Genomic DNA, 17,661 nt, shown 5'->3' with positions numbered 1-17,661 from the left:
GAAACTAAATCTGTTTGATGCCTCACTTTAGGTTTCGACAGAAGGGCGGACATGAGTTGCATATATTTCCTAAACACAATAATCAGTCTTTTTCAGTTGTTTAACATGCCTGATTGTTCAAGGCCCGTTTAAGTAAAACATGTCCTTGTGGCAGATATCTGACACACAGACACACCTTCAATTCAAATGAATGATAGTGAAAACTAGAATGGTCCTCCGTAGACTGCATACCAACACTAAGGCCACACAGTCCCCTGATAAAACCACATTTAAATTCACCAGATCTAGATTATTTGCATCTGCACAAAGTACACACACTCATAAATCTCAGTCCCCTCAACTTGCCTGATTTTTAAAGTCACGATCCGTTAATTATTCCCTGAATATTTTAAATGTAACAATGTTAAAGGTGAAAGAAAAATCTTGGATTCAAACCCTGATCTGAATCTGCATAAAAATGTAATGGATTGAGTTTTGTCGTAATATGTCTATTAGTTTTTGCTTAATCTTTCTTACAAACAAACAAACAAACCAACAAACAAACCAACTGACAGGGGTGAAACATAACAAATGACAGTTCAGTTTTTCTAAGGACATGTGTTGTAAAGTGTTAAATAAATAAATGCACATAATTCTTTGTGATGGAAATGTCTTTTATATCTCTGAGCTACATCAGTTTGAGAATCATTGCTCCAACTCCACTGTATAAATGAAAATTGAGTGAATGCACTCTGTTGTATGGTTTATTATCATTTCCCACAGATAGGCCCAGTCTGTATTTACATAGGTGCATGTTGCATTTAAGTACCCAGTGCCGGGTGAGGCCTCCCTGATTCCGGAGATACGCAGACATTTAACAGCCACTTGTATCACAGCTGACTGAAAAACAAGTACGAGTCGTCACAGACAAAAAGCATTTCACAATGCATCTGGAATTTGTGACAGCAGGAACAAACAGGAGCATCATTCATTCTGTCAATGCTACTGTTGCTGAGTTCATCAGTCCATGGGTTTAATGTGGGCGGTTCTCAGTTCATGTCCTCCTCCACCGGCTGTGTCTTCACTTCCACTGTTTTTGGAGGGATATATGACCCCATACCTGCCGCTCTATCCGCCTCAGCCTGGGTGTAGGGCTCCTCTCTGAGCTGCTTCAACCTGGATGAAGAGGAGAAACCATTGAAGCCATTATTGTCCTGTATGATGTGGGACCGAACCCGATTAGAACAGGAAATGATCTTGGTTTTAATAACATGCACATAAGAGACACTGCTGTCTTACCTTCTTTTGTGCACTTTAGTTCTGAAGTGCTCTTTCAAAGATCTCATATCCACAAAATATCTCCTGCAAGACATAAAAGTGCAACTGTGTTAAAGTGGGACTGAGCATCATGAACACACAATTTAGCCCCAGTGTTGACAGAAGAGCTGAAACAACTCATTGATTAGTCCACTGGACCTGAAACGCAAGATTCTTTAAATGGTTCCTAAAAAGTTTTAAAGGTACAGTGTGTAGAATTTTGTGATATCTAGTGTTGAAATGTCATGTTGCAGCTGAACACCCTTCACCTCACCCTCTCCTTCCAAACATGAAAGAGAAACTGTGGAAACCTTAAAATGTCATAAAAAATCAAAAGGTGTTTAGTTTGTCCAGTCTGGACTACTGTAAAAAAAAAGATGGCTGCCTCCGTAGAGAGGACCCCATCAATGTAAATATTTAAGCATTTAAATATAAAGGGCTTTTTCTGGGGTAAAGAAAACAACAATTCATACAATTTAGATGAAACATCATGAGGATTATTCTACATCAAATTTCTGCCAATAGATCCCTTTCATCTAAATCTTACACACTGGACCTTTAAAGGTGATTAAATCGAATTAAGATCATTTCTGATGCACAGGTATGTGTCTTTTAAAGTAATTTATTTGGTTAAATCTGCAATATTCACAAAGTAAGAACTCATAAAACTTTCAGTTGCTTACACAGAATTTCATCATTGTTTTTAGAAAGAAAACAAAAGGAATATTGCCTATATTCCATCTTCTTATATCTTTCTATGTGATCAAGTTGTTCAGTACTTTTATACTGATGCTTGTCAGTCGTTCTCTCCACTTCGCTGCTGTAACACGACTGATTCCTCTGCTGTGTGTATGGACATGGGCTGAACTTACGCGCAGTGCAGACAGTAGTGTTGCGCACACCCTGTCACATCGAAGTCCACCTCCTGCTTCAGCAGCTGGGCTGCGGTCTCCGGCTTCATGTCCGAGTGGATCTGGTCCAGGTCTTTGGTCCTGCGCTTCGTCTTCCACGTCTTTGCGATGTTCTTCTTCTTGTCGCTCTTGTGGTTTCCCGTCTGTTTGGACTTGCCCATGTTGGATGCTACAATCACGCGGTGTTTACAGAGGAGGATCTGGAGGAGGCAGAGTTTTGCTTTACTGATTCTGTTCAGGAGAAGTTATACCAAACATGGAAGATGTTTTTACCTTCCACACGCGTGGCCGAGAGAGATGAATGTACTTCCGGGTCACACAGAGAGTTAGACACACCTGCTCACCGGTAGAGGGCGCTAAATACCAGTGTTTACAAAGAGAGACACATTAACCCATAAATCAGCTTCACTCAGATATTTTTAATTACATACAATTTGAAAGAATCATTCATTAGTTAAGTTAAAATAATAAAACTACATTTTGAAACAATTAAAAGTCAAGCATTAAACATATTAGTCAAAATAATTTGTAAATAAAATCTGTATGAATGCCCATTTTGTCTATCATCTGTCTTTTTGTACAACATACATATACATGTACGTAGCAGGATATATCATTATCATATAATTATATATAATTCAGTAGCATTCTGAAGGCTGACTTAACTATATTCAATTATACTATAAGTATGTTATGCTGTTTCATTATGTTGTAGATTTATTTTATTGTAACCAAACTAATTGCTTGAACGCATTTACATTATTGCTTAATTATGTATAAAAATAATGTATTGTACTTATTTATATAATTACTAACTTTTTTATACTTGCTGGCTTGTACAAAACATATACATGTACCTAGTAAGATATATAATTATAATATATATTTAATTAAGTAGCATTCTGAAGGCTTAATTAATTATGTATAATTATATTATAATAATTTATACTGCTGCTTTATTATGTGGTAAATATGTTTTATAGCAACCAAACTAATTTGCTGTGCTTATTTATAGTATTACTAACTTATATTATTACTATATCTACTACTACTATTACTAACTTATCATATGATGTATAATGATAATATAATCATATATAATTCAGAAACTTTTTGAGGGCTGACTCAATCATATATAAGTATATATACCGCTGTTTTGTTGTACAGTATATTTATTGTATAGTTACCAACCTAATTTAGTATGATCATTTATTATACTTTATTATACTTATATTATATTATTGCATACTACTTTATCATTCTTGCTGGCTTGTACATAACATATACATGTATATAGCAGGATATATAATTATTGTATAATTATGGAATGATTGAGTCGTATTTCGTACCAATTTCAGACCAATAATATGATATAATATAGTGTAGTATAATATGACATAATATGATATAATATAGTGTAGTATAGTATAGTATGATATAATATAATATAATATAATATAATATAATATAATATAATATAGTGTAGTATAGTATAGTGTGATATAATATAATATAATATAATATAATATAGTGTAGTATAGTATAGTGTGATATAATATAATATAATATAATATAGTGTAGTATAGTATAGTGTGATATAATATAATATAATATAATATAATATAATATAATATAATATTACTACAGTCACCTACTCTCCCTCTGTGTTGACGGGTCACTCAGGTGAAGTTCAGCTGACACAGTTAAATATTCCGACGGCACTTGAAGGCAGCATCAGTCTGCACTGCATACGCGCCGTGGCGGAGAGCGAAGATGGCGGCGAGTAACGTCGAGCCAGAGCAGGAATGGAGCGACCGGGCCCTGGACACGGCAGAGGACACCCTGGTCGCAATGGAGACCCTGCTGGCCACACTGAGGGCCTTCGAGGACGTCCTCAGGCAACAAGAGACATCCACAGCGTCCTCCACGGAGTACTGCGACAACTTCTGCCAGGTAATGTGTACATGCAGCATCGCCGCTAGCGTTAGCCCAGCGTTAGCTTCCTCCCCGGGATTGTTTTTCTCGCAGCCTGCGAGCTCATCTGCGACGGCTGCTGGCCCGCTACGTGCCCGGCCAGGACCGGGGTGTGGGTGGTTAACCACGGGGCAGCAGCGCGGTGTGGATTGTGTCCGCACATTGTTGCCGCATGCACGCGATTTCACCTCAATTACATGGAATTCACCACCATTAGACTAATCACGTCGGGTTGGCTGTCATGTTCCCCGTCCACTGCTGCAAGTTGCACAGAATGCTCGCCTTACTTTCATGCACACAGCTCGTTTATCGTGAGATTATTTGTAACAGTAGGAAACAGGAAACGTATCGCAGGTGTTTGCATGCACATGACATGTCCACAGTTTGCAAATTACGCACAGATGCGTGTGTGTGGGGTGGGGCGGCATCGCAGTGTGTTTATCCAAATGTTCCAACCACCTCGGATCCACTGACGAGAAGAAGAGTTCTGCTTTAGTCTCACTATGGAATTCACTAAGGGGAAATGTACCGAGTTAAAGCAGCAGTAGCATTTTGTTTTTGCAATCAGAATTATTATTATTTAGTCTCGATGACAGCTGTCAAAGGTTGTGCATCCAAGTTTGTCTCATGTTCAAATGCTCTGGTCGTGGCTTTGATCTGCCATGTTGTATTTAATCTCTATTCAGTGCAGATGCATTTTCTATTTTAGCATTTTTTGAATACCATATAAAAACACATGCTCCGTTTTAGTTGGAGAAACAAAACGGGGAAAGGTCCATTTGAATTTCCACCTTTCACTTTTATTTCTCTATCTCTGAAGTCATGTAACATCACTGACAGTGGATCGCTCTGTGGGATTTGGTTACCAGCCTAAATGGATTACAGCTGAGAGTAATTCATTAATGAGATTAACCTAATTTACAATTTTGTTTGTTTGCTGTCAAAGCAGAAATTCAGGATTTAAAAAAAAAAAAAAAAATGTTTAAACTATGCTCATATATACACACTGATCTCTGTGATTGTTCCTTTATTTTTACCTATGACAAGGAAGTCATCTGAGCTGGATTATGCAAAAACTGCCTGACTGATTGCCACAAAACTTGGTAGAAGGATAGGATTGTCAGAGTCAGCTGCTCCAGATATTTTATGGAACTTTTCCAGCCATCCTTGAGTAAAATGTCCAAGTAAACCCATGTAAGAATGAAGCAGGAAAATATCTGGAAATTCACAGTGAGGGAGTGTGTTAACATGCCACAGATGCAAAACTGGAATAAACTAAAATAAATCAAATATCTCAGGATCAAACAGGTGTCATACACATAGAACATTTTGACAAAGTTGTCAACTGGGAAACATGAGAGCTTTTAATTTGAGTTTTTGGTGATGAGGGCCAACACGATGTCCTGCCATCACGCTCTACCCACACGACACCCCTCGTCTGAATGTTTCGGATATTTTCCTGTTTTAGTGAGCACGTCTGACCCAGAGAATCAGAACTGTATGTCTGAAAACGTCTACAGTGGGAAGGTTACCAACATGAGGTAGTTTTGTACTGAAAACTCGCTAACTTTAGTAACTAAGATACCAACTTCATTTGTGAATGTTTCAAACGGAATGAGCACTTGTGATTTTGTCCCTTATCTAATGCGGCCATTTTGGAGAATACAAGCGATGACAGAATCCAGTAACTACTTTATTGCACGGATGAGCATTCAACTGCTCTTGCTGAATGTAAACAAACACTTCCTTTAATTTCTACTCTGGGTAAATAATGTTTTTGGGAAGTTGATATGAAAAAAAATTTGACTATTTTGTGGTGATGTGGACTTTCTGTTCCAATCCGAAGTAGTCCAGATGTAATTAGTGCACTGATAGGAGTCTCCAGGGTTAAGAGTTTAATCTTGGCTCCCTCTGAGAGTGTACCTTATTTTTAGGGCTGAGGGGAATTAATTTAGTTCCTCTGTAGACACAAGCACAAAACAGCAAGGTTCCTTCTGTCTGACAAATGGGACTCCTGGGATGTTGATAGTACTAACCCGTGATTAAATGTGTATGCCCTCCAGCAACATGCAGGTGACACTAACATGTTGACTCCTCTGTAGCAGGGAATAGACAGTATTACATTGAATAACATTTTGAAGATCAAACACTGTTCTCTTTAATTTCTTGCATTAGGAAAAAAAAGGTCATAGTCTTTCAATTCGGTTTAAATGAGAGAAAAGAGCTAGGTTGCCTTCGTGAGATCCTATATAGGAGACAGAGGAGTGTTCACAGGTGCCACTCTGTGCTTTGTGTTCCTCCTGGAGTGTGGCCCCTGGCTCACCATTAAAGGTTGTCAAATGCTGTACAATGAAGTCCCCTCAGGCCCAATCAGGAGTACCTCACACCAGACAGTGTCAACTGGGATCAGTCATGTATAGACTGTTATGTCCCCCAGGTGGAAACCCCCTGTTCTTCCCCACATATGTTGTCTCTCGTCTGATCTTCTCTGACCAGTTTTAGTTTTTAAAGTCATATCTGTTTTTTTCTTCAATGTGAATGTTTTTATCATTTGTATGCATGTTTTTCTATAGGCACTAATTCACTATGCTGGGAGCAGGAACTCTATGGAGCATGGTCTCCCTCTCCTGGAAGTTTACTGTCTGTCCATCAACTGCTTTGCTGCAGCCCGATCCCACCTCACAGCAGAGTCTGACAAAGTGGCCCTTGTTTTGAAGAGACTAGCCTTGTGAGTACTGAACATCTTCTGGTAAATAAACATGAGAGTGAGAGATAAGACACAGTCCCACCATTCATAAACACAATAACATGAGAATCTACATCTGTTGAAGAACAAAAAAAACTATTTTCACTTTTGTTTGCTTCATGCACTTGTTGTTTATCTTATCTGCACCCAACACTTGTGTTGGTCACTTTATGGACTTCAGTTGAAAAGGTCAGCGTCGTCTGTTATTGTGACCTTAACAACGATGTATGCAGCAACTCTTTGTCAGCCATTGCGGGATGTCTCTGATTCCCTGACCTTTCAGCAGAGGCTCTTTCACAATAAAATATTGAAAGACAAACATTGTTTCTATGATCTTTATTTGTTTCTGAATTTAAAATATGCCAGGCACTTGGAAGGTTACCCAGTTTTTTTAAATTGACTGTGTCTGCAGTTGTTTGGTTGTTGTGCAAAAAACTGCAGAAACAATCTCCATTTTGTGGAGGGGGGAGGATTGCTGAAAGAGGAACTCATTGCATTTTGATGCAGATTTGAAAAAAAAAACGTTATCACTTCGTTTAACATGGCGAGATAGGCTGTTAGCCTTGACGGAGGAATGCAGCCTCCAAAAGCCCTTCTAGTGTATTTATCACCTTTTGAAATATGCTTGTGCACAATAGTCCATTATAATAATACGTTATCTAAGTGAACCACCTATAAAATGGTGTATAAATATTAGAGAGTCCTGTTTAATAACTTCTGCTTGCTAAAATAGAAAATCTTCAGTAAAAAACGGTCTGTGTCCCAGCTTTTATTTTTAGCAAAGAAACTATGAAAGAGACAACTGTGGCTGTTTCCTGACCCAAAACTTCCAATGTGTGTTTAGTGTGTTTTTCTGTCCATGCTCTTTCTATACATGATGTGGATGAGATACAAGTCCTAGAACAAATTACCTTTCCATACAAACAAATTATTTAAGAATGGAATCAATGATAACAATTTCAAGTTGTCAAACTCTGCTCTGTATGAACCCGCATAAAGACACGGCCCCTGTCTACCAGTGAGTGGTCGTTACTTTGGATTCAAGCAGATTCTTGATGCACTTTCAGGTACAGTTCAGGCTTAAGACGGCCTGTCTGAAGACATTTACTGTTCTAACTGACGTGACTTAAATTAGGTCAGTTCGACTCATCATGTCTCTCTCAGTTAATAGCTGAATTTATGCACTACCGCTCCATAGAGACACCTCCTATCTGCAAATGATCCTTTACGAGAGATGGGGGTCGTTTCAGACTTTTCAGCTTAATAGAAAATCTTACACAAGAGATCTATTCATAGTTAGATTGTAATAGTTAAATTTAATAATGTGAGATGTGGTAGAGCTTTTCTAAAAAAAAAAAAACATTTCTCCACTTCTCAATCTATTTTCAAATGAGTATTTTTGACATGTTTAGTGTATCTAGGTGTAAAGCTGATTCTTCTAAAACATTAATGCAGAGCTGCTGTAAGCTTTTTTTTTTTCTTAACAATTACTGACATGTTTTGAAGTTTGGGTCGTATCACAATCTGTTCAAAGTTTTTATACGTAGTATGGATGAAACAGTTTATACTCAAAAATAGACCTGTCCAGTATCATCATTGTTTACTGAAGCAGCGTTGTGTTGGTTTCTTTCAGGAGCTGTTTTGAATTGTTGCTGTCAGTGCCTGAGAATGAAATCCCATACGAAGCCTGGGTTCAGTTTCACCACTCTGTTCAGGTAAGACGACCTTGTTTCAGAACGCAGAAGCCGTCTTCCAGGAAGTTACACATTAACTCTGCTGCGTAGATCACGTGATCATGCTAACTGCACACTGACAGTCTGGGTTCCAATTCTTTTGAACGCAATACCTCAAGAACACTTTGAATGAATTTCTTCAGACTTCGTACAAATATTCAGTTGGACTCAAGGTTGAACCTATTTCACTTATCAATCTACAAAGACTTTATAACTCTATAGAATTTTTAGTAATTCTTAGTAAGCCAAATTCTCAAAACACATCGTGAGATTGCGTGTGGAGATGGCAGAAACTCTCAGTACTACGACCATCACTGCAGCACTTTACTTTCATGGTAGTGTCCAGACTGAAGTCTCTCCTCAGTGAGAGACACTCAAAATCAAGACATATCTGAAAGACTCAGATTGTGAGAAAAAAGGGTCCTCTAGTCTGATCTGATGAAATCAAGATTGAACTGTTCGGCCTCATGTCTGATTTCCTCCAGACATGACACTGAATTGTTTTCTCCCATCTCCACACAGGAAAAGGAAAATTAAATTCATTAGTGTAGTATGTGAATTAATGACCTTTTTTGAGTTGGTCTCTTGTAAAATACACCATCATGTGACATTATCACATGGCAGTAGAGGCACCACAACTGAGTCTGAAAAGTATTTATTTTTATATTTCAATCTTTTTTGTGTTTTTATTGCAGAATGCCCATGATACCTTATTACGGTACGGCAGTACAGACCTCCAAGCTTTACTCCAGATCACAGGAGAGGGAGGAGCATGGAGCAACCCCGTTCTCAACTCACTTCTCAGCGGCCAGCTCACCAACCCAGAAGAAGGTTGGGAGTCCAGTGACTTTATTAAGTTATTTAGAGACAGGTGTATTTTAGTGCACATTACACTTGTTGTGGTACTCTGCTCCAACAGGATTTGTTTGTATACTGTCTCTAGTTGATGCATATATCACCTTGGAGGGCGAGGGCTTCATGGAGATGCGAGTGAAACATCTGGAAAAGATGGGTGAAGTTGCCAAGGCTGTGGTTCTGGCTAAAGCCTGCACCGAATGCAGCTTCATCTCCAACCAGGCTACTTTTCGCCAAACATACGTCTCCCTGCTCTGTCACCTGCTGCCCAGTGAAGAAGCCATCATGGAGGTATTACTACATGTTCAGTTGTTGGCACGATGCTGTTTTGTTCAGTGATGTGTTTGTATTTGTGCCCCTCGTGTCAGTTGCACAGTCCTGTCAACATGTGGAAGGACTCATTTTCCACAGTCACCAGTGTTTGAGGGAGTAGTTTAAAGTTTAGAGTGTGTGACTCAGACAATGGTATGCATAGTTTTTTTCCTTCTTGAACAGAGCTACACAAATTAGGAATTGCTGTGCATACTCACTGACATGTGTCCTCATTGTTTGCTTCTGGCTCAACCTCATTCCCCCATCTGTTCTTGGTATGCTGTCTGTTGAAAAACTTGTATTTGGGGTTTTGAATACCCAGGCCTTCAGAGCTGCTGACTGTAGGTCTAGACAGTAAACTCTTAGGGTCATAAAGCTCTTCCAAAGACACACAAAATCAAAAGATCCTCACTTCAGATTTGTCTGCTGTTTCTTTGTGAGAGACTCAGGTGTCTGGTGTGACATGAGATAAAGTTCCTTCACTACTGTTACATAATGTGTCATGAATGCTGGCTGCTGAGGTTTAAATACATTTTGATGACAAAACTTTGATCCTGATTTTCCTTTGAGATCATTGTCAGTCATGTTTCAACCAATTTCAATTGCCCTGGATTCACATTGTTTACTCTCCTCACAGATTTCTAGACTTGACTGCAAGGATGTCCTGGAGATCACATGCAACTTGGAGACAGAGGGGGAGGAGAATACTGCCTTCATCTTGTGCACAACTTTCCTGACTCAGCAGCTTCAGCAGCAGAGTCATTACTGCTCCTGGTGAGTAGTTCCTGCTAAGGGCCAAGGGTTGGGTGGATTACATGTGTAAGGGTTAAATTATTGATGTTTTGAAAGTATTGGCAGCAGTCAGACAAGATGTCACAGGTGATTAATAAATATTATAATTGACCCTTTTTTTTCTCAAAAAGGGAGTTGACTCAGTTGTGGAGTAAACTTCAGAAAAGGATTGACCCCTCGTTGCTGTCTCTTCTGGAACGATGCCTTCAGCTTGGTGCCATTGCCAAAACAGTCCACCACTTGCTTTACCTAGTCCGTGTGATTCAGGCTGAGGTGAGCGTGAACGGCCAAATTGTTCATATCATGAAACCTTTCATAGTTCAGTTGTTCCAGGTACTAAGGAGCCACAGGAACAAAAAAGCCTGTTAAGTTTGTGTGTTTTTATTAATTGTCTAAAAGAGTTCAACTAAGATAAGATTCATTCATGCATTTGTGTGACGATGGTTTTTGGCTCACATCTGCTAAACTGTAATTGTTGTCTCTTAACAACTAAATTGCTGAAGTTATGGTTAGCAGACAGCTTCAAGTCCATTACCACCTCCATCTGCAGGAGGGCTGGCTAGTTTTTGAACTAATACTGGGGACCCAATTCAGATTTATTGATCTGGCTGACAGAAATGCATATACAGGATTTTATCAAGTGTTACTTATTCTGGGATTTACCCATATATTAGTTATTTGGAATAATAATTGTAAATATAAATAGATATTTGCTCAATGCTAATGATATATCCCTCTATTTTCAGGCAGAGGACGTGGGGGTACCTGCTTCAGTCGAACTTTGTGTCAAAGCCCTGCAACTTCCAAAGCAGAAAGACTCAGATACAAGGATATCTGTTTGCAAAACAATGTCCTGTCTTCTTCCAGACGACCTTGAGGTGTTGCGTGCCTGCCAACTCACAGAGTTCCTGCTTGGCCCCAGTCAGGAGGTATTCAGCTGTCTTGAGGAGCTGCATTTACGGCCAGACCAAAAGTTTGACCAGGAAAATGAAGTCATTCCCAACTCCCTACGCTGCGAGTTGCTGCTAGCTCTGAAAGCTTACTGGCCTTTCGACCCTGAATTCTGGGACTGGAAGACTCTGAAGTATCACTGCGTCTCACTTCTCGGGATAATCCCAGAGTCAGAAGGGGAAGAGGATGAGTTGGTGGACAAACATGAGCAGTTTAAACAGGAGCCACAGGAAGTCGCAGTGAAAGTAGAAACTGAGCATCAGTGGAGGTCAAATGGAAGTCTTGATGGTCATGAGCGACAGGATACAAAGCCTGTGTCTAACTTAGAAGCCCAAGGGGAATCGGAGGCAAAGAAACGCAAGTTCTGCTGTAAGATTTGTAAGAGGTCGGTCACTGAAACCCAACTGGTTCACCACTCCATTAGACACACAGAGGACAACAGCCACCCGTGCCCTGTGTGCCTGGAAAGGTTTGAGAGCAGAAAGGAACTCGTTCCTCACATGAAACAACACATTCTGAGTGAAACACATCTTAACAATAACAACGTAAAGAAAGAGGACAAGGAGAAACCGGTAGAGGAGGAGGATGATGACATTGAACCAGGTGAGATCACCATTGACCCTTCTTTAATGCTCTATTACAAATCCACACACGATCCAGATGTGCTGGAGCACATTGTGCAGCAAGCAAAGACTGTAAAAGAGAAGTATGTGGACGACGACGAGCATGTAACCTTCGATTATATCGACCAACACTTCAAACTGCAGAACCGGGATGAGTATCCGTGCCCAGGAACTGGGTGTACTCGAATATTTAAGCATTCCAAGTACTTATATGTCCACTTAAAGTCAGAACATAAAGGCGACGAGAACGTGAAATATTTTCATCAGATGAAAGACAAGCGGGAGAAGTGTGTCTTCTGTAGGCGCCATTTTGTCTCTGCTTACCACCACCGCAAACATCGAAGGGTTCACTATGGTGAGTTGCCTTACATGTGTGTGGTTATAGGCTGTGGTGCTCAGTTCAGAACTTCCAACGAACTTGTCACACACAAACAGACCCATGGATTTCAGCTCAACTTCCAGTGCGAGCTCAAAGGTTGTTACGTCACTTGCTCTGACTTGGGACAAATCTATCACCATGAAGCACAGCATTTCAGAGACGCAGCATTTACCTGCTCCAGCGCTGAATGTAGTAATTATTATTTATCCAAAAAGGAATTTATAAAGCATTTATCCACACACAACATTACCTTCTCTGAAGACGACTTCGAGGCTCAGAGGAAGGCAAAGCGGAAACTTTTCAAGACTGTTAGTGAACCACTAGTCCGCCTTAATAAGTTGCTTGATTCAGAAGAGATTGTAAGTGGAGATATCCTGAGCTCTCCCTCTGTGAGTTGTGCCTCCCCTTTGCAAGAGTCTGACCACAAAGAATCAAAACCAACAATGACCTTGGTGGCTGTGTGTTTTGATGGAAGCAAGTTCACCTGCGGCTTTGAGAAGTGCGGCATGACTTTCTCCAGAGCTAGAGACGTTCAGAGACATCTGAAATGTGCCCACCCAGAGCATCTTAAACTGGAGAACAAAGAATACAAACATGAAAAAGAGCAGGGCTCAAAGTCCAAAGGGGCAAGGGCTGAAACTGAGCCAGACGATGAGGAGAAAGGGAATCATGAGCTATCAACACCGTTTCAACCTGTGGAAGATGGAAAAGAAAGAAATCATCCCAAAAACAATGAAACAAACTCTTCAAGCCTCCAAATAAATAATGATGCTTTAAAAGAGATTCTCATTGGCCTCAGTAAATTGAACCTGAATTCCTCATCCCCTCAAAGTGTGTCAGGTGAGTCCACTCAGACCGACCCAGAATCTAATACATCACAAATGTCTCTTCATCAGGCGATCATGGCGAAGCCTCCTGTTGTACTGCTCCAGAAGAGACCTCCACACCTGCCTGAGGAAAAAGTCAAAATCAAAACTGAACAAACGTCGATAGCCAATGAAGAAGGTGGTATTGAATCATTAGCTAATGCTAAGCCGTATATCTGTCAGATAGAATATTGCGACTTCAGGACTGCTCAGAGTTACAGCTTACAGCGACACTATAACACCAAACACGGTCGAACCGTTGAACAGGCGAGAACGTTGACTTCTTTGAAAACCACATGTTTTAAGCCCTACGTCTGCCATCTTTGTTCCAAGAGTCACAGACAAAAAAGTGTTTTGCGGGCCCACTACCTTCAGATACATAAGATAAGTTCGGCACAGGTGGACAAAGTAAGCTGTGGATCTGTGTCTGAAAAGCAGGTGACGAATCGAGGTCTAAAAGTGAAGAAGAAAGAGAAGTTGCAGCTTCAACCCGGGAAAAAAAACTCAACCGCGACAAGTGAAAATGGAAAAAAAATTGACAATCATTCTCCATCTGAAGAGGAAGGTGAGGACGAAGCAGATAGTCGAGAGGAAGAAACTGAGGAGAAGAATACAAAGCAGGTCAGAAGTACAAGACGTTTGGTATCTAAAAGTAATCTCTGCTATATATTAGATAAATTCAGTAAGCCCTTTCATTGTGTAGCAAAAAACTGTGATGCAGCTTTTTCCACCCAGGGAGGCCTTGTGCGCCACCTACAGTTGGTGCATCATTACAATCGCTCTCAGCTCTTGTTGGAAAAAGACTTTGACGTGCACCACAGTCCAGAAGTCAAAAAAGAGCCGGCCAAGAAAAGGCCTCCTCCAAACTCAGATGAGCCTCAGCCCCAATACAAATGTCACTTTGCCAATTGTAGAGCCTCGTACCACCTGAAAAGCAGCCTGGTGCGTCACACTCGGGACTGCCACTCTCAGCCACCTGAGCTGATAAAGTGCAAGTTCGAAGGCTGCACAAAAGTATTCTGCAACAATGAAGCACTGAAAAAACACACACTATATAGTCACTGTGAGTACTACGATTCACTGGTGGTACGTCTTCAGAGCACTCACAAAAAGTCTGTTACTGGATGCCAAAAGAAACTCATCGTCACACCACAGAGTTCTGAGAAAGAAGCTCCTGGTTCACCGACGGCGCAGGCTTCCAGTCCCGAATCTGAAGTAACCACAAAGTCAGAAGAAGTGGCAGAGCAGAGTCTTGAGGAGAGAAAAACGTCTGGAGAAAAAAAGAAAGAGGGGACGAAACCTCTGGTCTATAGGTCTTATGAAGAAGCGCTACAGATGTGCCAAGACCGCTGCATGCGTGAGGCGTACCCTTGTATGGTTCAGAACTGCGATTCTGTCGTCACGTACGTCAAGAGTTTGCACCGCCACTACCTGCGGGTTCACCGCATGGGACGAGAGCATCTTGTTAAGAATCAAGACAAGCTTGTTTTTAACGCTGAAAAGCTGGAGGCACTGATTCAGAGGAAGTCGGCCAGGCCAACTGTGAAGATTGAGTGTAAGGCAGAGGCAGAAAATACAGGGGGGCAGGCTGCAACCATGAGCCTGCTGTCCATCAAGGAAGAAACACTGGATGAAGATAATCACCATCCACTGGGAATTCCAGAGGATGGGGAGGAGGAGGAGGAGGAGGTGCTGCCACCTGTTGAGAGAAATGGCGTCCTTGTTGTTGCAGATGAGGTGCTGTATGGTGAACCAAGCACCGGGGGGCACACTGAAGACTCGGCTGCAGCTGCACACATCATTCCGAAACAGGATGAGAGATTAAGCTGGGATAAGATCAAACCTCTGCTTCGTCCCGTCACTGTCGACCTCTCACCACCATGCTCCTTGCGCTTCACTACTGAAGAGAGCTTCCAAGATGCATTGAGCAACAAGGATGGCGGTAAAATGGTAAACGGCTCAGCAACAGCGGCCACTTTTGCTGTTCGCCAGCCACTTAAAAGGAAAAATGAGCTGTCTGAGCAGCCGTCGAACGTGATAGACCCTCAGCCTCGTAGCCCTTCTCCACGCCCTTTTGACATTGCTGCTTATAAGCCTATTGGCTTTGAGTCCTCATTCCTCAAGTTCATACAAGACTCCTCCCCGAAAGACAAAAACCCAGGAGCAGTGAAACGGCGAGACGCTTTCAGACGCAGCTGCTCTGTTAAAGAGAACAACCAGCTGGGAATCTCTCACACCCGCAGCAGACGCACACATTCCCCTCTGCTGAAGCCCCACGCCATGACTGGGGACTTCACGTCAGTCCAAAACTTGAAGTCCATCCTGGACAAAGCTCTGGCTGGGTGTGGGGACCTGGCCATTAAGCAGCTTCAGTACCTCAGACCTGTGGTGGTCCTGGGGAGACCTGTGTGCACCACCACCCTGCCTGACCTCTTCCCATCAGACCCCAACAACAGCAAACTGCTTCTTGGAAGTTAGTTGAACTGAGCACCTATTTCTCATGGCTATTGCAAATTACTCTGTCTTATAACAAACTGTCTAACAGTATTTTTTTTCCCACAATGATAGTATTATGGGTTTTTTTGCTCTTTGTTTTTCAAGGTGCCAAATTGAAGCATTGTAGAAATTAGCATAAGATAAATCAAGCTTAAACAGTGCACATCAAACCTGAGATTTTTTTTTTTTTTTTTTGAAGACATGTTAGGAAGGCATTCAGATAACACATATGTTAACTCATCATTACAAGTGTATATACTATAGCTCTCTGAGATAAATGTACATATTTTCAGATTGTTAGAAATGGTCAGTAGCGTAATGCAAAGCCTTTTTACTCATGTGAAAATGTGACTGAAAAAAACATTTCCCGACTACAACGATCTTGAGGAATATGTTTGGTTATTTTTCACCTCAGTTTGTATTAAACCAGTGTTGGGAAGCAGTGGACAGATGTTGGCAGACATGTATGTAACACTTTCTAATAAAATAAATGTGGATATGAAATTAAGCCATTAGCTTTTTGGTTTCTGGAAATGAACCTTTATTAAACCAAGTTTGTAAAGTCACAGTAGACATTTTGGATACGTTTGCTGTGCTGGGTGTATTCTAAAAACAATATTGAGGCAGATCATAATGCAAAGAAGACTCAATAAAAATGAACATACAGCAATATATGTGTAACATACTATGCTGGCTGAAATGTGTATTGAAGGTTTTAGGTATGAACATATCAGTTATTTCAGAAACATTTGGAAGATTAACACTATTTCAATATTTATAAGCTGTATGTAGATTGTTTTTTCATTTTAACATATTTCATTGTTACAATTTGTTCTCTTTTAAAAGATATATATAAGCAATTCAATTTACAGTCTTGTAAATTTAGTAATTTGGGTTAGGGCCCAGACCCCAAAATCCCCAGGTTCACTGTGTTGCATGTAAGTTTGGGGAAATTTGAGTACTTGTTAGTTTGTTGAACAGTATGTTAATATGTTCCATATAATGAATAGGGTCCCTTTGCTGAAATGTAGTCTTAAAATGAATGATAACAAAGGTTGTAACGAAGGTACAGTTGTGTAATTGTCATGTTTAATCAATTTCAGACTGGTTGTAATTAAATTATATATTAATTATTAAAAATTATAAGAACAGTAATAAAGGTTTATTTCTGTAGCACATATCTAAACAAGTGCCTAATATCGATACATAGATGTCACAGTGTTATTCATTTTACCAGCATTAGTTAATGGAAGACAGGATGCTGCTAATAATTCATAATTAAATAGTAATTATAATAATAATCATGATTAGCTGCAAACTGATAGACACAGAGGTTCAACACATGCTCATATAGATTAGACTTGATTCCTATGAGCACACAAGGGCATTCTATGTAAATACTACATGTGTGACACGTGTTCTTCATAGACTGGGTGTTCTTTCTGCAGAGGTGTGAGTGTGGTACACTTGTATTTGACTTAAAGCTTCTGTTCTTTACGCTTTCCGTTCAATGATCATGCTTTAAAGTAGTTAATCATTCACAGCATCTGGAAACTGAAAACCCCAAAGATAATGAGGAACTTTTTTTTAACACCCTGTCTACAGTTCTCCATCAGTTGGCTGGTTTATTCACTAGAGTAGTTAGAGACACCGGTAGTGACCATGAAGCTGTGAATTCAATCTGAAAACACAAAGTGTTGTTTCGCCTCTGTAGCGGAACTCCTGTT

General features: G+C 40.4%; 2 protein-coding genes and 1 long non-coding RNA gene across 3 annotated transcripts; 1 reads left to right on the top strand and 2 right to left on the bottom strand.

Moving 5' to 3' along the window:
- Positions 1 to 729: 729 nt before the first annotated feature.
- Positions 730 to 4,002, bottom strand: znf593 (zinc finger protein 593). Its single transcript, XM_020084996.2, has 5 exons — positions 3,863 to 4,002; positions 2,481 to 2,563; positions 2,169 to 2,407; positions 1,279 to 1,341; positions 730 to 1,155 (listed from the first exon to the last, which is right to left on the bottom strand). The coding sequence occupies exons 3-5, from the start codon at positions 2,366 to 2,368 to the stop codon at positions 1,029 to 1,031; spliced, it is 390 nt and encodes a 129-aa protein (XP_019940555.1). The 5' UTR covers positions 2,369 to 2,407; positions 2,481 to 2,563; positions 3,863 to 4,002; the 3' UTR covers positions 730 to 1,028.
- Positions 3,981 to 16,442, top strand: rlf (RLF zinc finger). The gene is made up of 8 exons (XM_020084995.2): positions 3,981 to 4,160; positions 6,755 to 6,909; positions 8,561 to 8,642; positions 9,356 to 9,491; positions 9,604 to 9,806; positions 10,465 to 10,601; positions 10,751 to 10,892; positions 11,366 to 16,442. Exons 1-8 carry the CDS (start codon positions 3,981 to 3,983, stop codon positions 15,914 to 15,916), a joined length of 5,586 nt encoding a protein of 1,861 aa, XP_019940554.2. The 3' UTR covers positions 15,917 to 16,442.
- On the bottom strand, positions 6,731 to 7,175 carry LOC138412187 (uncharacterized). Its single transcript, XR_011244670.1, has 2 exons — positions 7,034 to 7,175; positions 6,731 to 6,927 (listed from the first exon to the last, which is right to left on the bottom strand). It is a non-coding gene; the product is annotated as an uncharacterized lncRNA (long non-coding RNA).
- Positions 16,443 to 17,661: the final 1,219 nt, after the last annotated feature.

The sequence above is a fragment of the Paralichthys olivaceus genome, chromosome 12 (assembly GCF_024713975.1).
Source record: "Paralichthys olivaceus isolate ysfri-2021 chromosome 12, ASM2471397v2, whole genome shotgun sequence".
Taxonomy (NCBI): Eukaryota; Metazoa; Chordata; class Actinopteri; order Pleuronectiformes; family Paralichthyidae; genus Paralichthys; species Paralichthys olivaceus.
Note: the sequence above shows the minus strand (reverse complement) of the source record. Positions and strands in the feature narration are given on the sequence as shown.